At 41.8% G+C, this 20,175-nt stretch overlaps 1 protein-coding gene across 3 annotated transcripts in view; it reads right to left on the bottom strand.

Annotated features, from left to right (window-relative positions):
* The window catches only part of LOC117232709 (optomotor-blind protein), a 164,108-nt gene that overhangs the window by 81,221 nt on the left and 62,712 nt on the right, over positions 1-20,175 (bottom strand). For 2 of the 3 annotated variants that reach the window (XM_033492274.1, XM_033492276.1), the window contains exons 3-4: positions 18,373-18,486; positions 14,730-14,892 (exon numbers count right to left, since the gene is read on the bottom strand). In XM_033492274.1, the coding sequence (XP_033348165.1) occupies positions 14,730-14,892; positions 18,373-18,486 (277 nt within the window). The remainder of the gene's footprint in view (positions 1-14,729; positions 14,893-18,372; positions 18,487-20,175) is intronic. The other variant, XM_033492277.1, reaches the window with a different exon arrangement.

Here is a 20,175-nt window from a genome sequence, read left to right as displayed (position 1 = left end):
GTTTGACGTTAAATGTGACGCGCTTTGGCAAGAAACGATTCAGATGAGAAAAAGTCATTTCTTTTTTCTTTTTTGTACGTTTTGGTAGACGAAATTATTAATTATTCCAACGAGATCAAACTGAATTTGCCAAATGATTATCGACTTCGGAACTCGCAATTAAAGTAACGTATCAATAAGGAAAGCAGGCGCCTGTTTATCGCGTTAATTAAAATTACAAAACGTCTTTAATTGATCGTGCGAGCTTCATTGCTCGAAGATAACGTAGAGTTCCTATGTATAGTATGTAAGCCTGGTCAAGCTTAAACGAAACACGTAACGCAGCTGGTAACGAAACGGGCAGCCCCAACTGCATAACTTCGAGTGCATAATTTTCAACGAGTGCGTAACTTTGAACGCGTTTATCTCGCAAAGTCACCTTCTTAACTTCTTTTTACGAGAGCACGTCGCATGTACGTGCCCCTTAACGGCGATCGATCTTTCAAAACTCTCGGAGGCTCTTTAACTATGTCGCGAGACGAAAAAATTAGCAAACGAAGGAAGATCTGTTCCGACACTGGCCTTGAACCTGACCGACTCTTGATCTGTCCCTAATAACGAACGACAAGCAGGCTGGTTCTTTCGACTCTCAAACTGTCATCATCGAGCCACTGGACGCCGTAACAATTTACGACTAGATCGTTTAATTTCGAAATTCTTCGTTTAATTCAACTGTACTGCCAGCGATCTCGAGAAAAGTGAAATACGAAAGGCGCGCATAATACGAAAAGAAATAAAATACGAAATAAAATGACTAATAACGATTTCCGTTATATTAGCAAAAGTTCGTGCGTTTCATTTTATTTCGCATTTTTATTTCTAATGCAATAATTTGATGATTAACAGAACGAGGCCCGCGTCGCCGGACTGCCACTAGCCCTTGGTCGTTAATCAGCACCCGCATACATCGTCCTACCTCTTTTCCCTTTCTCTCTCTCTCTCTCTCTCTGCCACCCTTTTTGTCCCCCGTCGATCGCGCGCGAGACTGCAGTTCATGAATAACCGCCTTTCGCCTTGTTCGGTTCTTATTGGCAGCCGCGCAGGTGCCAGCCGCGCATTAGCATTCGACACGTGCAATTCGACGTGAGCCGGTATCGTTTTCCAGAAATTGGCTGGAGGTAGCCACCGCATCTTGTACGAATATACGTTATGGTCCGCTTTCTCGTTTTATTTTCTGCATAGCTTCGGGCTTCTTATTATATTGTCACGAAGTTTCTGGCCATGTCGAAAGTACGAGACATACGCGATGCTAAAAAAACCAGCTTCTCAAAAGCCAGACTAGTTCATTTTCTATCGATTTCTCGTTACGCGAGTGTCCGATTAATGGCCGATTTTCAAAAGAGAATTATCCACTTGCTCGTTTATTACAAAATCACATATGTGAGTAACCTGGTAGGACAAAATTCCAAGATAAACTGAGAAAATGGCGTTTGGAATATTCTTGGTTCCGGTTTACGGGGTTCTCTAATTGAGTAGCTTCTTAACCACCGGAACGTGCAACGGTGTCTGAGGAAATTCAGCTTGGCAAATAGAACTCGAGTAGTTTCCGCACCAATCGCGCACAACGTTTACGTAATCAAACAGTTTACGTATCTAGAGATACGCACGTATCAAAAAGTTCAGTATCTTTGCTAAACTGTTTCAACGGTTCTTCTAACACTCTTCCTCGTCCAATCGAGTTTAAAGGTTAAAAAGCGTTACGAATTTCGCTTAAAACGAGTCGAAATATATTTTCATGTTTCGTAAAAAATTCAGTGTCCATTCTTCGAGCAATCAAACGATAAGAAACTCGTTACTCGACTCGATAGAGCCTGACAAACACGGAACGCTTCGCTGGGAAATAGATTGTATTGCGCGCTGGTGTTGGGTTGTCCGAAAAGTTTCTTTCGTTTCATAAGGTGATGAGCAACAATTTCTGTTTTATATTATTTTATTGAATTAGGTACGATCCATTTCGTTCCGTTTCTATTGCTATGTTCTAGACTGATATAAAACAAAAAACATCGTGCGCCTCATTGAGATATGTATAATTTTCTGTGCTGGACTGGGTTAAATGCGTAGTAGAGATACTTGTATGTGAATATCAGTGTGTGGAGGAATGTGTGTGCGCTGCGTCTCGAAAACAAATGAATGTAAACCGTTCAGTCAATTAACAGTCGAGTATGAAAGAAAGTGCTGAGACGCGTGCAAGTGTGTATCGATGAATATCTTTGAAATCGTTCATCAAATAAATACATAATTCCAGGTGTAAATTTAGTATTCCCATACCATTATTTCGGCTATTAAGATGCAAAATTCTCAACGCGTCTATTGTCTCCTTATAAAACGGAAGAAACTTTTCGGACAACCTAATTCTCGTCGTAGACTTTACACCTCGAATGCTCGAAACAATTTCATTCGACGGCGGACAAAAGACGGTCAGGTAACTCCGATAAAAGCACGTAGCGTCGAAACTGGCGATTACGATCGGAGTGGAGCTGCTATCGGCGAGGATAATTGCACGACATCGGTGTCGGAGACACCGGCTAACGAAGTCCAACGAGCCGCGTGCTATAAAGATTGTAATCAGTCACCGCGATGGACGGCAAGGGTTGTTAGGGCCGGAGGAGTAGGCGCTAAACAGCAGATAATGAAACGAGTCGGCCAAGTAATTTTATCGTGGAATTAACGCGGTTCGATCAACCCACACACGCCTCTTGCCGCCTGGAAAACCGATCGTTCCTCGCCAACACGTTGACTTTCGTACGCCCACCTGGTGAGTGTGTTGTACGATAAAGGTACGAAGAGACGGCAATTTAAGTATCTTTTAAGGACAATCTTTCTGCCAGACTATAAGTCCAGTTATTATACAGATGGGCGTGAGAGATTTGCATGGGAAAATTTAATCGCCTTGCGGTCGATCGCAGAAGATGGAGATTCCGTAGAACGAATCTTATGGTGTTGTATTTGGTCGAGCTAAATTGTCGGTTTAATGAAACCAAGCGCTGTCTTTCACCGTGTTTCCATAGGATGCCGGTTATAGACAGAGCTCGCGAGGAAGTTTTTTTATCAGACGTGATTATAGGAACTGAAGCAATTATAAGTAGAAAAGTGGAAACTTCTAACTGTACGTAGTTTTAATTTAGCGTTGTAACGTCTGATTAGAAGGTTGTAGTCAGTTGCACCCAGAGTTTCTTAACAGAGTTGGATAAATGCTCGATTAGACGTATGTAGATTAATCTTAATTTTCTCCGACGAATATTCGATTCCACGAAATCCGGAAACTGTATCCCTTCCGTGGAACAGCGCTCCCGTGAGCTAGCGCGTCAGTGATCCTAGCAGATAATAGTCGACCATATAACAATCCAACGAATTTACGTAAAGCGAAGATCCAAAGAGGCGAAAGTTGATGAATCGTTTCGATAGGAACGAAAAAGAGAAGTTAGATTTCCTAATTTTCTACAACAATTCGAGATTCTACTGTTCCCGTTAAATGCGAATACACTGGTCGTTCGATTTACACGGAGTATCCGTGGGTTCGTTTCGCGCGAATAAAATGAGGGACCAGTGTACATTTATCAGGTCGTCCGAAAAGTTTCTTTCGTTTCATATTATTTTATCGAATTACGTACGATCCATTTTGCTCTATCAAAGTAAAGATCACAACGTTCGACAGATTAGGTCTGTAAAAGAAAGACACTTTTCGGACAACCTAATACATGAAGAATCAAATAGGAAAAATTGCATATTCAATCTACGCAATAAGAACGTCTATACACGCGCGTAACTTATTAATTTATACAACAGAAAATACATAATTGCACAATACAACATGGATATCTAAAGGAACGAACAGTGGTAGCTAACGACAAGAAGAACGAACGAAGGATCTCACCCGTAAAGAAAATCGTCTCGTTTAGGTCTCACCCTTGCCATAGATAGGAAACGAAGGGAACAGCGATACGCTGATGCAAACGCAATAATTACGCGTATCTGGCCCCCTCGACGTTCGTGACGTACCCGTTATGTCATTATCCCATTTATTATAACGATCAGCAGCCACTATGGACCGGATTCCACGCCCGTTTCTCGCTCGACGAACGCAAATTGCCCGGCACTGAATCGACTCGACGCGATGATGTCTTGATATGGAATGCGCGATCGTTAATCGACTATGGAACACGAAGCTACGTCGGCGTCGGCTACGATACCGTACAATGATAAATAATTGTCGGCGATGAAAGAACATCGGGATTTCCCGTCCGGAAGATTGGGAAAAACCCCAATACCCTAGTCCAGACTTTTACTATAGCTACGCTTAAGTAATGAAAATAAAAAATAGTTCTAATGTTCCAATCTGGCTTTATGACGATGGGTTCGGGCTCGAAGTGACATAGCGGGTCACTGAACGTAGCCACGGTCACGGGAGGGACGTGTAACTGACAGAGGTATGGAATGATGATATGGCTCTCCTTAAAAAACAAAGATTGACCCGAGAAGTGGGGTCAGGAATATATAAGGGCAGTTTCATTTGGATTACGGGTTAGTTAGTTAGTCGTTGGACGAATTGCTGATTGACGAATTGTGTATTACGTTTGTACTCGTCATCCCGTGGACCGTGGATTCGTTATCGAACCTGAATTCGTTGTTACCATCATCTCGACCATCCTATCGCCGCTATTACTCATAGCCTCTTGTAGTGTCCACATTTGTACCGATAAACATTAGCTACATCCGCGATGGTAAAGTAAGTAAAGGTTCATCGAACACCCCAAAATTCCAACCTGACTCCGACATACTAATATTAGTATCGGAGTAGCAAGCACTAAACTGAACAGTACGAAGAAAGCGAGAACTTTGGGTTCGTCCTTGGCGCGTCTAAAGTCTCTAGCACTTGGATTTTCCACGTTGACATGGTAATACACAGTGGTGGGTAAAGGAAAATTTCAAGTTCGTACACTATGAAAATTAGTATCTAAACAGAAAGTACTAAAATGAGCAATACTAACCAAGTGACTACTTTGAGTTCACCTTTGATGTACGTGAAATCTCTGCTAGAAAGTTTAACGCTGCTACGCTGCGAATATTAACAATTTTTGTATTATCAACTCTTCGTCATATTGATAACTGGGTTGCTGATATCAATGCAAATTCCAGATTTTATCGATGTAATTAAAAAGAATTGAATCTACATAGAAGGTCGTTTCACCTATTAAATATGGTACCAAGTATCACACTTTGGATATTTTACATATTTTTGTATATTATATTTCGCGACTTGGAATTTCCCAAATGCGCAAAAACTGGTAATTTATCGATAACAATTATATCTCTTTTATGCTATATATTATATTTATTCGTTGCCCTTATTAAATGTAAATTCATTATACTCTGTCTCTTTATACTTCTTACTTTATTTCAACTTTCTCTTCGCCGCCATAGTAAATGTGCATGTTCAAGGATCAAGAATGACGAAGATCGTCGACTGGGTGGTTCTCCATGTTCACGGGAAAGGTTTGTCGACCGCATTGACGGCGCTTTTTGCTAACCACGCGAGCCATTTGTACGGCTGTGTGGAGAAAACTGATGATCGCGAACAAAGTGGGACGTTTATGGTATTTGGCGATATTGGTGAAGTTCAAAGTAGTCATCGCGTTTTTCCTCGTGCGCACTAACATTCTCGTGAAAGTGGTCGTCAGATCTGACGCGTTCCACGTATCTGTTTTCTGTCTTTTGTTTGCTCCTTTTACGAAGTCAGGACTGTCGTACGATCGAACTAATATCATTAGCGAAATTTTGTAACTCATCGATATTAACGAGTTCGTTGGCGGACGATAACGACTACACGAGATTTTGCGCGTTTCTCATCGAAAAATCATCGACGCAGCCAAAACACGGGTTTTCAGAGGAAAAAGAAAAGGGAGGTAAAAGCAAACGAAAAAGAGATTTAAAAAAAGGCTTTTATTCGGGTATAATCAGAGCCGAGGGACGTGCAAATTCACCGGAGCCAGAAAGGAACGTGTGAACGAGCCCTCGTGAAATCCACCTCTTCGCCACCCCCGTCGTTCCGGTTAGAATCTGCCGCAGAATTCGCGCGCGCGATCGTTACCGTAGAGAGGCGTCCCCGAGGGAAATCTGCAGGAGTGCGTGCCGAATGTGGTCATGCCAAACGATTCACAGCGACGTCTGCGAGAGAGGGTCTAAGCCCTTCCCTATCCTTATACTCTTCAAACACGATTGATGACATTTCGGAAAATTTCAACCTGATCATTCTTATTCGATCTCATCAGCTGTTTAAGTGGCAGTAATTCTATCAATATTGGGGATCGTTCTGTCCATTTAGAATACACTTCTTAATCGGTCTTATAATAAAAGACTTAAAGAATTTGCACATATAGATCCTGTAAAGTAACAAAATTGTTGTATAAGATATGACGATCACAAACGCCAGTTCTATAGTTATATACTGACTTCTGAATATTCTGAAAATTAATTTAATCGGGTTTTTATATACTATCATATACAGGGTGGTTGGTAACTGGTGGTACAAGCGGAAAGGGGGTGATTCTACGCGAAAAAAGAAGTGGAAAATATAGAATAAAAATTTTTCGTTCGAGGCTTTGTTTTCGAGAAAATCGACTTTGAATTTTCGCTCGGTACGCGTGCACTTTATCGCGTCTCTTAACTCGCGACGTTACTTTTTTAATTTTAAAAATTTTTAAATTTTCAAATTTTCAAATTTTTAAATTTTTAAATTTTCAAATTTTCAAATTTTTAAATTTTCAAATTTTCAAATTTTCAAATTTTTAAATTTTCAAATTTTCAAATTTTCAAATTTTCAAATTTTCAAATTTTCAAATTTTCAAATTTTCAAATTTTCAAATTTTCAAATTTTCAAATTTTCAAATTTTCAAATTTTCAAATTTTCAAATTTTCAAATTTTTAAATTTTCAAATTTTTAAATTTTTAAATTTTCAAATTTTTAAATTTTTATTCTATATTTTCGACTTCTTTTTCGCGTAGAATCACCCCCTTTCCGCTTGTACCACCACTTACCAACCACCCTGTATATATAATTATACATATAGCCAATTCACAGTATTTAACAGTATAGAAGCAACTTTTTATTCAAAGCTCAGTTTAACGATTATGTTCGGGGAAAAAATGAATTTGCACGAGCATTCACAGCAGTCTAGTCGTCAAATTTCCGAAATCTAACACCTGATCTCACGCTGCGCTTTAAATACTATTGTATTAGGTTGTCCGAAAAGTATCTTTCCTTCGCAAACGTGTTTTTTTACAACAGTGCAGCTTCGTACGAACGCGAAACCAAGTGTGTGAAGTGTCGCGGTGTTTAACTCAACAGAACAAAACAACAATATATAGAACAAAAAACGTTGTGCGTCTATTACTTCCTCATAAAACGAAAGAAACTTTTCGAACAACCTAATACGAGTACGTAGCTGCGTGTAAAGCTCTGCCTCACAGATATGTCTATGAAAGTGTTGATTTCGCGAGAAAATAGTAAACAGTAATTTTCATCGTTACCTTCCTATAAATTTATATATTTTAAGTAACATTCGCGTATTGTTAATACAAATCGACCAGAGTGTCAACATACTGCAAGTACGTGTCCACATGGTCCTAGCTCGAAATCAAAGAGGGTGTAGGCGGCAGTGGTGCAGCGCAATGGCGCGTGCAACACGCTCGCGAGTGCAGGACACGCGAGTGCACGGAACACGAATCGGGTCGGTGTTGGTCGCACGGCGAACAGCAAAATGGCCCCCGACCACGGTCGAAGCTCACACGAACGACGCCTCGACGCGCACGCGATTCCGTAATGAGACAACGTGTGCGTGTAAACGAGCGAGCGCGCGCGTGTGCTAAGCCGCGTGGGTGCGTGCACGCAACGAAAACGCGTGGGACTAGCGTACAGAAACAAACAAAAAAAGAAAAAAGAAAGAAAAAAGGTAACCACGTCGAGCTCTTGTTCAACGAAAAGTAATTCGTTGTTTGTCTGTCCCTGTTTGTTTGCCCTTTTGTCCCTCTTTTAGTTTCTGTGTATTAGGATGTTGTTACCGGCAATCGGCGTTGAGAAACGTGTTTTTTTAGGATTTTCGGGGGAAGAATAGGGAGGTTGATGGGGTTTTTTTGTTCAATTAATAATGGTGTTTCTGTGCCCATTAATCACCGTGAAGTATGAGTGTGGGTTTTACGAGTTGCCAACTTTAATATCGTTCGATATTTCGCATCCACATCTCATTTTCATATCTCGTTTCCACGTTGTTCTTTTTTCCGATATTCCACGTGTACTGGGGCAAACTGATGCTACGACGAATAAAATTCTAGAAACGATTATGCACCCACTCAAAGGTCTTGGGACATAATTATTCTAACGTGGTAGAATGTAATTATTATATTACAGATATCACGATCGTTGTATCAAACTTGTTATATCAAAACTAACGTATACCGAGATTGAATGAGAATGTGAATGACAGATCTATGTAAATCAATTTTACTCTATAGTCGATAGGCAGAGATCAATAAAATACACACATGGCGCATACATTAGCTTAAAATTCGAATGAGATTACGTACACAGTGAAAACACCAAGAAATGATATCTACGCGGTAAAGAAAACGCACCATTTTACCAAACTACCAAGATTTTCCTAAAGACAGACTTTTCAAAGCTTTAATTCTAGCATCATCTTAGCATTCTAATCAAAAGAAACCTCCTAAACCATTAAACAACTTTAGAAATAACATTGTCTCTCCCCCCCCCCTTTCTCTCTCTCTCTCTTTTCAACCACCCCAAAGCCCACCAAGCGCACCCATCAGCCTCATCACCCGATACACTTCAATTTTTTCCACTCGTGATGACTGTTCCGCGCTCGGAACAATTTCGATCGCGAGTCACCGCGGGTAAAATGGGAAAAATCAACGATGGGATGGGGTGGGGTGGTACGGGGTGGAGGAATGGTAATGGAACGCTAAGCGACATGTCGACAGGGCAGAGAGGCAGAACTACAGGTGTGCAGGTACACGCTAAGCAAATCACGGGACGAGGAAAAAAAAACGGGAGCGTGCAATTTCCCGCGTATCGCTCGGTTCCTCTCGCCAGTACGAAGCTTTTCCACTCGCGATCGAAGCCTGGACACACTGGATAATTAAAGCTGCGAGGCACGTTTGATCCAGTTTCGCTCGATTCGTTCGTCCGCGCTGATTGTTTCCCGTTTTAATTTTCGGAATATTGGAAAAAGGATACCGGCTCGAACGGTGCACCGCGGGAAATGGACATTAAAACTGATTTTCCGACCAACCTCCGATTGGACCTGTCTCTGGCTGATTCCATTTTTTTTTTTTTTTGCTACTTTTATTATATTTTTTTCTCTTTTTTAAGGTTGTTCGCTTCTCGAAGTTTCTCGCTGATGTTCGACGTCCAACGTGGCCGAGTAGGATTTTACATTTTGTACGAAGGTTTGGCAGGTTGACTGGATTTTTAAATAATCTTGGGTGCAGGTTTAATAAGAGATGTTGCGGTGGTGGAGGAAAATTTGAGGAAATACGAGAGGTTTAAAGCTGTGCAGCAGTTGCAGGGTTATCAAGTTAATTGGAGCGGCTGCTCTACACAGAGTTTCTTGCTTATTTTAATATCTTTCTATCTATCTCTAACCACCTAGTGATCTTCAATTTCTAATACTTGTCATCGTCTGCTGTCAAAAGTGTTATTCGCTTGACGAACATCTACAAACGCCCTTCGCGAGAAACTTCGCGTATTCTAAAACAGTTTGCCAAACGAGTTCTAAGTTACCTTTCCATCCAATAATACACCCTGTTACACGCTTTACTTTGTCGACTTTGGCGTATCGCTAAACTCCATTTGACACGACGAAAGCTTAGAAGATTTCAGCAGAGTCTTGCGATCGATCGACGAATCGCTAACAAATATTAAGAATTTCCAAATGCTCCAAGAGTTAACAGATCGCAATTCCGTAATTCTAGGATTCCACCCATCTTCCTATTAGGAGAATATCGGTCAGATTTGCATATGACAGATTCGAGGAAGGAAATTCAGGTTGAAAAATCTAAGAACGACAGATAAGGAGATAGATACTCGCGAGAAGAGCGGTGGTACCGACGCCAGACGTGGAGAGGTTGCGCTTTTGTCGAAGCACTCGAAAACGAGGAGTCGCCGGATCTTCTTTATGCCAGCAGTTGGCCGATCCCGGCTGAAAGGACGACGGATGCCTGCTCGCGGCGCGGATTAAACGCCGAGATCAAGTATTCTTGATAAAGGTAGCGGATCAAGTGGCGCGGAGAACGACTAAATCGAGGGAAAACCAGCGACTCCGAGCCTCTGTCGCTCCTACGTCGTTTCTCTGTCCTGCAACTGACATACAACTGGATCGCAAAAGTACTGGACCGTTTATCGTAGAAAACATTTACGTACGTTTACGTTGTGACGCGTTATGATAAAAGACTCTGAAATTTTATTTTTCGTTATTAAACGAATGCTGAACAGCGTACAAGGGACTTACAAGAATCCCGCGACGAAATTGTTTTGTAACTTTTCCAACCACTTAGGGTTGGAAAATGACCTAATGGAACGAGAAGCCAGTCGCAGACTGACGAGCTTCTGTGTATGTATAGATACGTTTTCTTCCGTCTTTGAATCCCGAAAATTTACTTCAAACCATCAGTTGCAATTAAAGGATTGCCTGAACCCTATTACCATTCGAACACTTTTCACCTTGCGCGACTATTAAACCAAGGCTTCCTCCAGAACTAACCAAACGAAGATCCATCAGTAGACAAACGACTTTCCATATGTACAAATGAGCCTTCAGCAGCACTAAACTACTGCGTTTGAATCTTGAAAACTTTTAGGTAAAACCGTGAGTAGCGCTTAAAGAATGTCGAAAATCCCGCCATTAAAAGCTCCATCCTCGGCGCGCTTATCGAACCAAAATCTCCTCATTTAATAGCTTCGCTTTAAGTCAATCACTTTAAGGACCGTTTAAACAAAAGGCGGATCGTTAGAAGAGCTTCGACAGTCCCAAGAAAACAGTTTCAGATATCCCTGGAACACGGACCTCGACTTGAATCTCGGTGTTTCCCTAATTTTCCTCGAACCACAGCGCAATCGGAGGACAAGTCGAGCGAAAATCAGGAAAATTAGCGCCAACAGCACTCGGACTGAGAGGGAGCGGACGGATCAGTAATCCTCGGCTGCCTTTTGTCGGGAAAATCCCATGGCGGCAAACGAAAATGAGACACTCGACTCGACTCGAGTCCTTCGAGATGGCTTCCTCGAGTGCTCGTCTTCAGACCCCTGGCACACGAGCAAACACAGCTCCGGCTAAAGGACCACGAGGTCAACAAACACCGGGGAAAACGGTCAGCTCCTGTTGCTCCCGTTTTCCTTTTTTTTTTCTTTCCTTTTCTGTTTAAAGGAGACTTCAAATCTTTGTGAATTTGGTTTCCCAGGAGCGCGGGAATTTTTAGGATCGCCCTGTTCATCGGACCGTGTCTTCGGGGTTAATGGATTCGGACTTTGGTCAATTCCTCGTGGAAAACTCGATGAAGTTTGTCGTCGTTCTTGGAGATTTTCTTTGTTACCTGAGATGAAGGTTCTCGTGGTTACTTGATGGACACTTCGGGACTGTCTTTTTAGGGTGGAAGAGGGTTTGTGAGCAGAGGTGTGTTTTTCGAGAGGGTCTTACGCAGCTTGAAGGATGTTTTCAAGTTTTTGAAAAGTACTCGAGCAATCCTTTTTAACAGCTTTAATTGGTCACCCATGTTAGTATACGTTGTTTGGGATACTTCAATGCAAATGTACTCGAATGTCTTAGTTTTCTGTACACTGGAACAAGGGACTCGTGGTTGCCACTATGTCTGCCTTTTAGCCGAGTTCTCCTGCAAACTACTTTTAATTAATTTTCGAAAGAAACTGGAAATTCGAAAGAGTTAGAGGCTGCTCTTATCAAAGTGACATATAATATATTCGCGTGAAATTGGAGAAGGTTTAGGTCATCGTTTCGTTGCTTTCGAATCTGTTTAAAAAATTCTGCGAATTTCACAACCTTCGCCTATTTTTATGAAAACGGACTGCATTTAAGATTGAAACATAGTCCGCGTGGAAAAGTTTGCATCATTTTAACGAGATATATTTCTACATAAATATCAAAATCTATCGGAGACCGCGTACGATTAGAGTTTTATCTAGAAGGAACGACTCGATCCATGTGACAAAGGGGTTGAAAGCCGAATAAAAAGCCTTCTAGCTAACAACACATCTCCGAATTACTCAAGATAAAGGTCCAGCAGCTGACGATCACCTCTGAAAGCCTCGTTCCGCCCCACATATCGCGAACCAAAGCAATACTTGAAAACCGTGCTCCTCGAATCTTCCCCGAATTCGGAAAGGGTTGACCGACTCCGACAACCCTCTTAGAACTGCCTCTTGTACATTTTCTGGGCTCGTGCACAGGCTCATAGAGTCTGGAAGACACAAGTGAACCGTGTTTAACACGGTGGTTACCTTCAACCTCATCGAGGACCCATTCAGAATAAAATGGAAAGACGAAAAAAAAAAAAACTGAGAAGCCTGGTGTGGCGTATCGGCAGCCAGTGCTCCACCATATAACGATAAGAAGAAATCAAAACATCCAAGAGTTAACAACGAGACCGACCCTAATTCCATTCGTCTTCCAAATATCGTTGTTCATTTATCATTCTTCATCTTGGAGTTGCTCGTGTAAAGAAATACGGAAAACACATATTCCGTCTAATTTTATTAATTTCCAAACATTGTCAAACTTTGTCATTATTTGACAACTGTCACCACCATTTTACGTGGTAAATGTATTTCCATAATTCTCATCACAAAATCTGCAAATACGTATTTTAGGTGTCTAACTCTATCCAGGATCTATGTGCAACGAACTGAAGAAATCCAAGGGAAGACTGAGAAAATGGTAAACCTGTTGGCGCATATGACACACGGTGTTTCACCATACAGCGGTAGGAAGAGATGGAAACGAGCGAGAAGTTGACAGATATATCGATCCTAATTCCATTCGCCTTACCAAATCCAAAGTTATTCGTTTATTCGTCTCTATCTTAGAATTCTGCGCATAAGGAAGTGCCAAAAACATCTCTTCCGAATTAAACTTGAGCCAGACACCATTTCACACGATCGTATTAACCTATTATCCGCAGTACGAAGAAATTGGAACGATCGGACCAGAAGAGCGGAGCAGAGAAGAGAAGAGAGAGACGAGAGTAGGCTGAAGGGATGAGGAGGTGGAAGACGAGGAGGAAGAGAAAGGCTGCTGGTCGTAACAAAGGTCGGGCTGTGCCAACCATTGACATCGCTCTGGGGCCCGGCCTGGAGGACTAGATTTCACGAGCCAGCGATGCAGGATCCTTCAAAGGACGCCGACATGGGACTGCCGCAAAAAGGATTCGCAAAAAAGGAGAACGGTGCAGCGTCCACCGGGCAAAAGGGGGCCAGGGGAAGTGGTGGCCGCTGAAAGAACCAGGTTTCTTTGGCCCGACGTTGGCTTCCGCAGACCCACGGCCTCCCCTCTCTCCCTTTTCTCTTTTCGTCTTCGTCTTCTTCTCACAGAAAACGATCGAGAGACCACTATATGCAACCCGGCAAAGAGGCAGGAAGAGGCAGGGGCGAGGCTAATAGAGAGGAGCGGACCAGGCCACCATCGGGACACCGGCTGCTGCAACTACTTGACGCCGAAATCCATCGCGATAACTTAATCCGCTGGGATTATGGGCACACGAATTCTCGCAGATAGGTTAATTCGAGTGCTTTCTGCACTCTGCGCTTCGTACAGGCCAACGTGACAGTATATCATCGGCTTGTCGTTTTCTAGGGCTGAAAGGTAGAAAACATGGTAGTGACGTGTACGAGGTGATCGCTCAGATTGTTAGATTTTTATAGTATTTATAACAGCCATCAGGCATAGATTAATGCCGATTTAGGTGTCTGGTAGATTTTATGCTATCTATAATAATTAACAAGAACAGGATAATACCACCTGGTTTTTAGATTTTGATATAGTGAAACGTGGCAGTGTATTGGGAGCTCGCTGTTTGTCAAGGTGGAGGTGGAGAGTAGAGCGAGCGAGTTTGCTCGAGTTATTAGATCTTACGAGCGTATTCTTGATCTTAGGAATGGCTTGTGTTTTAAGTGGTAACCTTTTATGCTAATGAATTTGCAGAGCGATATGGAAGATAGAAAATTCACGACGTAGACAGGAAGTTGCGAGAGATCGACCACTCGGTTGCCACGAATTAATCTTTCGCTTTAATAAACGTACACTGTGGTATAGAAGGCAGAACATTGAGAAAACATGCGGCAAGTTTTAAGTGATAATTTTTTCCATCAATTAATTTGTAGGCTCGTGTGGATACGCGAAGTTGTAAGCGATCGACCAAATAGATTAATTTTTTGCGTTAATAAATTTATATGTTAATGTAACAGATAGAAAATTGGCGAAACGAAGAGGCGAAGTAGTAAAATGGTCATCGTCGAGGACGGAGACTGCCGCGTGCACGCGGCCTAACGAGCTTTTAATCGGTCGATCGTTAGGTCGTTAGCCGGGCAAACGTTAGCGATTAATTGCGAGACTCGGAGCTCCAACTTAGGCTAGTAAGTAAGTAATTGTTTGGTTGGCGTTACGTACAGTACTTACAAAGCCGTGCTTGTCGCTGATGTTGTTAGTGAGTTTGAGCTTGTGGAAGCTCACCACCTTCTGCATCCACTGCTCACCGCTACTCGGCGAATCAGGATGGATGTACATCCTCTTCGGCATTTCCGGGTCTGCCTTTCCCGCTACCATCCACCTGCTACTCGACAAACACGTTCAAAAAATCATTAAAAATCTTTTCAATCTTAACATTTCTTTATAAAGCAGGAAAATTTACATCTTTTCCAACGATTCGACAGATTCGAACGTATTTCACGTGCTCGTCCGCTCGCTACATATTCAAATTGCAAACATATTGAAAAAAAGATCTTTTCAATTTCTATACAATTTGCTTTTAGAGAGGGACACGTCGATTTTTTCATCTATCGCGCATGTCGATCAGAGATTGCTGATGGTTAATGATATCAGAAGCTCGCGTTAATCGAACAATGATATTTGCCTAATCTTGCTACGACTCTTAGATGCTCATAGTGACAAATTTCGCTGCAATTTCACTGCTGAATATTTTCAGAAAAATTTCAGTATAAAATCGAAACAACTAATCTTCCAAGACAGTGTCGATAAGATGCAAAGTGTTGACACTGGCAACGATGAAACGATGAAGTTTCTACCAGGAAATCAGAATGACAATCCTTAATTTCTATTCTCTACAGAAAAAGATTAAAGGAAATCGCCACAAACGTACACGGCTAGGTTTCCCCATAAAAATCGTTGTAAACTACGTGTACTTAAATTTTCTACGAAGAGTTACGAATTGACCATCTTCGGCATAGTTTTCACGTTAAGTCGAAATTTCCAGCTACTTCTGTCCCGTTCTACGGGACCAGACACTCGATACAGAAACAATTGGCGAATGCAACGAGAAGCAAACGGCGAGATCCACGATCAGAGAAGTCGACACACGGCCAATCGAAAGGCAGACCACAACGAACGATTACATCACTCGGACGACCGCAGCCACTTTGGAACTCGTTCGACGAGTTCTTCTTCGTCCGCTCGTTTTGACCCACCTGCGATGGATTCGAACGACCAGACACGCCTCCCTTCAAAGACAACAATCGTGATAGCCGGTGCTTAGAGGAATCAGCCGAGAAACTCGCTCGATCGACACCTTTTCATTCGCTTCCTATTCGCTACCTGGTATCTCCAGTCTACTGGACTTGGCGGTTTTTCTTTCACTTTCAGATTTACCAAAGTTCGATATTAAATTGTTTCCTTAGGATTCGAGAGTCGAAAAGCGCGTAATATCGTAATCGTAGTATCGTAATATCGAGAAAAGTTGACGTTTACGTTTGGGGTGGAAATATTGGGTTGGCAACTAAGCGATTGCGGGTTTTGTCATTAGGTGGTATTGACAAATCCGCAGTCACTTAGTTGCCAACCTAATATAACGGCCGTGGAATCTTAGAAAATCGTTATTCGGGTTATTTTCGCCAATAAATATGGCAAAGTTTATAGACATTTATCTGCGACAAATCCTCTTTCTTTTCGTCCAACGAATAACTTTTCGCATTGAAAAACATCAATCGAGAAGAGAATTATTTACAACGATATACCGCGTTCGTGTAAGGTGTTGCGTACATTTTATTGAAAAATTTGTCGCCAAGAGAAAGTAGAAAAATTAGGACAGTTCGTAATATACGCTTATTCGATTAAGTTGAAGCATTATTTTAATTATATATGAAAACGAATCGTATTACAGGGAGAATTATTTAAAGTAATCTTCGAGAAACTAAACGATTAATCTCGACAAAGTTGGTCACTTTTTCTGTGTAACTCAATTATCGTTTAAATTTTCCACCATTATTGCACCATTCTACGTTTCACCAAAGAAATCAAGATTTCTCCAAAGGATATCACGAGTTTCAAATCTCGCGCCACCATCTCCGCGCTAAAGAACCTCTAAATAAGGAGATATGGACTGTTTAAGACAAACACCGTGGCTCTAAAAGCGGGAAATGAGAGTGCATAAACGATTTGGCCGACGCAAAAAAGCGAATAGAAAAAGAATACCGTTTCGTACGTTCGTGAGAACGAGCACGACCATAGCGGATCGCCATTTACGTGACAAGGAATCTCGAAGCCCAACGTGATTTTCGCGAAGTCGGTCGACGAATTTCCCGGCTGCTTTCCCGGCAGGCCGATTATGTTCCGTTTAGCACCCTCGCGACGCGGAAAAACGTTAAACGGAGCTAGACGATTGTGGCAACGCTCGTGAGAACGCGTGTCTGCACGTTTCGGCCATCCAGGAAAAAGTTAATGGCGAGCTAATGACTGGCAGAAGGTTGAATCGCTCGGTTGGAATCATTGCAAGTTACTTTACAAAGCAGTTTGTTTGGAAAAACTGGAACAGCGGCGAGGTTTCTTCTTCTCCTACTCGTTTGCATATTACTGTGCAATCGTGGGTATTTACGTAAATGTAGAAATTTTGAGGATTAAAGAAAGTAGAATTTTATTTAACAACGTGGGATGTCGATCGAAGAAAGTAGAATTTTATTTGGCAATTTAGAATTGCAATTGAAGTAAGTAGAATATTATTTTGGTATTCGGAACTCTGGTCGAGTTAAGTAGAATTTCATTTAGAAATTTGGAATTCTACACCATGGAAAATATATGGTGACAACATATGACACCAAGAGAGAAATTTAGGCTACAAGGAAAACACGTTGGTCGATTAAAAGAGCGGAAGTTACGATAGAAAAAGAAGTTCGATTTCCTTCCTCGTTAAAACTCTCTTGTTTACATTTATCATTTTAATCAGACTTCGTGGAAACTATAATTTTCATGGACACGTGGATCAGGAAAGAAAACGACGAGTTAAGTTATAAATCGATACACGTGGTTAACGGCTGGCTTCGATTTCAGGCTCGTTATTTCAAGTGGCGCGTAATCTTCGAGCCCTGATAAGCATGAGGCGCTAAAATCGAAGCGAAAGTGTCGCCTGTGTAATCCAAGTTTGGTAGGTGATAATTTCGAAGTATAAATCTTTTTCCTGAGAAAAATGTCGGTTAAAATTGCCGGCTGAACGCTATCGGCGGATAAACGGTGCTTTTGGTAACTCCTCATTTCGAGACATAAACTTCTCGCCGAGAAAATTGAACGGTATGAAACGCAGTTCGACAGTTATTAACCAAGAAAAAGTTCTATCGTTTCGTTCGTGATGGAAATAAAAAGAAGACCATAATTTTATTTAACAAAGTAATGTTATTATTATTTTAATGAACCACTTTCTACATTTTTCACATCCTTCGTTCCTTTTCTAAAAGAGAAAAAAGAAAGAAGATGGGTGAACTTTCTTATCCGACATGAGGCAAACAATTAAATTAAGGTAAAAACAGCTAATGAGAGGAAAAGTTGCTTTCAAGTTTTTTTTTTCGTTAAAAATTACAAGTCGAAGAAAAAGGAAAGAGAAAAATATGTTCCGGTGAAAGATGTCGATGAGGAAGTGGTAACGTACGAGTAATCGGATAATTGCATTAATTTCCGTGTTCGCGGTCGTCACGAAAGCTTGGACGCAACAGCTTGGCGGTTCGTGATCGCGATTCGTGGAACTATTCGAATCGTTAGAGCGTTCTACTCATGACAATTATACTGTTACAAGTTTCACCTAGACCCTTACCTGTTGTGGAACTTGTATCTGTAGTCGTCCGCTGCGACGATGTCCAGCAGGAGGATGTATTTGGCCTTCGCGTCCAATCCGGAAACTCGGAACTTCATCTGAGGGAACATCTGCCTGGAACCCCCGATCAATAGACACAGTTCGATCAGATAATTGCAGTAACATTCATTGGAATAAAATATAATTATCGAATAAAGTATATGGTTGACAAAATTTTGATTAAATCTGCGACTATATATTGCACACAAATAATTAACATCGAGTTTAATCATCTTGCAAATGTTCTCAAAATTTTGTCATCTATTGATTAATTTGTATTTTAAACCAGCCTTCAGCCAATACGAAAGAAGAACGTAAAGAAAATGACGTATTTTGATTCTATTCGAACCCCAAATATCCCAAACTCTGTCGCTTATTTATCAAATCTTATTGCATCGTTCGCTTACGTCAACTTTCCACGTCCAATAAATATATCACTGTAATGTCCATTAAGAATTTGCAAACACACATTGCGCTCTTCTCCCTCGCCTTATCGGTACAATTTTCAGCCAGCAATAATTCAACCTACAAAGGACAGCCTCAGTTTGTTCCCAAAACTCTGTCACCTGTCTATTTATTTCTGTTCCACAATTTTCCATCTATTGGGTTGGCAACTAAGTGACTGCGGATTTTGTCATTAGGTAGTATTGACAAATCCGCAATCACTTAGTTGCCAGCCCAATATTCTGACTCGCATTCCAACAAACATTAACCAAAGCTACGCAAAAGGCATCAGCCCTGAAATCCAACGTATGCCAAGCATTCGTTTGGACTTTGCATTTCGACGCTTATTGCATCATTCGCCGACGATCGTTTACTCTTTCTACCACGATGAGATCATATCAGTGCGATTCCCATTCTGTTGTGCTGCGCTCTTTCTTCTCCGCAGACAGTCTAAGTTTGTTCTCAAAACTCTGTCACCTGTCTATTCATTTCTGTTCCACAATTTTCCATCTATTGGGTTGGCAACTAAGTGACTGCGGATTTTGTCATTAGGTAGTATTGACAAATCCGCAGTCACTTAGTTGCCAGCCCAATATTCTGACTCGCACTCCAACAAACATTAACCAAACCTATACAAAAGGCATCAGCCTTGAAATCCAACTTTGCATTTCGACGCTTATTGCATCATTCGACGACGATCGTTTACTCTTTCAACCACGATGAGATCATATCACTGCGATTGCCATTCTGTTGTGTTGCGCTCTTTCTTCTTCGCTTACCCGAATATTAACAATTTCGAGGGAAAGAGAATTAACCCCAAGTCTATTGGTCAAATTCTACAGGTCCTAGACGAGCTTACTCGTCAGATCCTATTTCATCGTTCAAGCGACAGTTCTATGAAGACGTATCACTGGAATGAAAAATCTACGATGCTCGCGTACCGCGCTCTCCCGCCCCCCTCGTCTTATCCACGGGATTTTCATTGGAATGCCGAAAGTCCGGAATAGAAACGTGCACGAGTCAATCGTGGCCGCTGTGACAGCGGACTGAGGCGCGTTCCCGCTGAATAAAAAGCGGATGCTGTCGCGAGAGAGGGCATCAGCACGCGGCGAAGAGCAGTTAGGGAGGAACTCGGTGCACGCCGTGGAATTATCATCCCGCGGGAAGAAAGGGCGCCTTCTGTCGCTGAAGCGCGCGTCACGGAACGCCTGGCCAGGCATTTCGGCGTGTTTTCACTTTTTCTAGCATCTCTTCGGACACCGCTGCCAACCGTTGGAATGTCGTGGCTTCGTGAAAATACCGGCCGTGGTCACGCGGAAT

This window comes from Bombus vosnesenskii, unplaced genomic scaffold, assembly GCF_011952255.1.
Source record: "Bombus vosnesenskii isolate JDL3184/JDL3185 unplaced genomic scaffold, Bvos_JDL3184-5_v1.1 scf7180000013293, whole genome shotgun sequence".
Classification (NCBI taxonomy): Eukaryota; Metazoa; Arthropoda; class Insecta; order Hymenoptera; family Apidae; genus Bombus; species Bombus vosnesenskii.
Note: the sequence above shows the minus strand (reverse complement) of the source record. Positions and strands in the feature narration are given on the sequence as shown.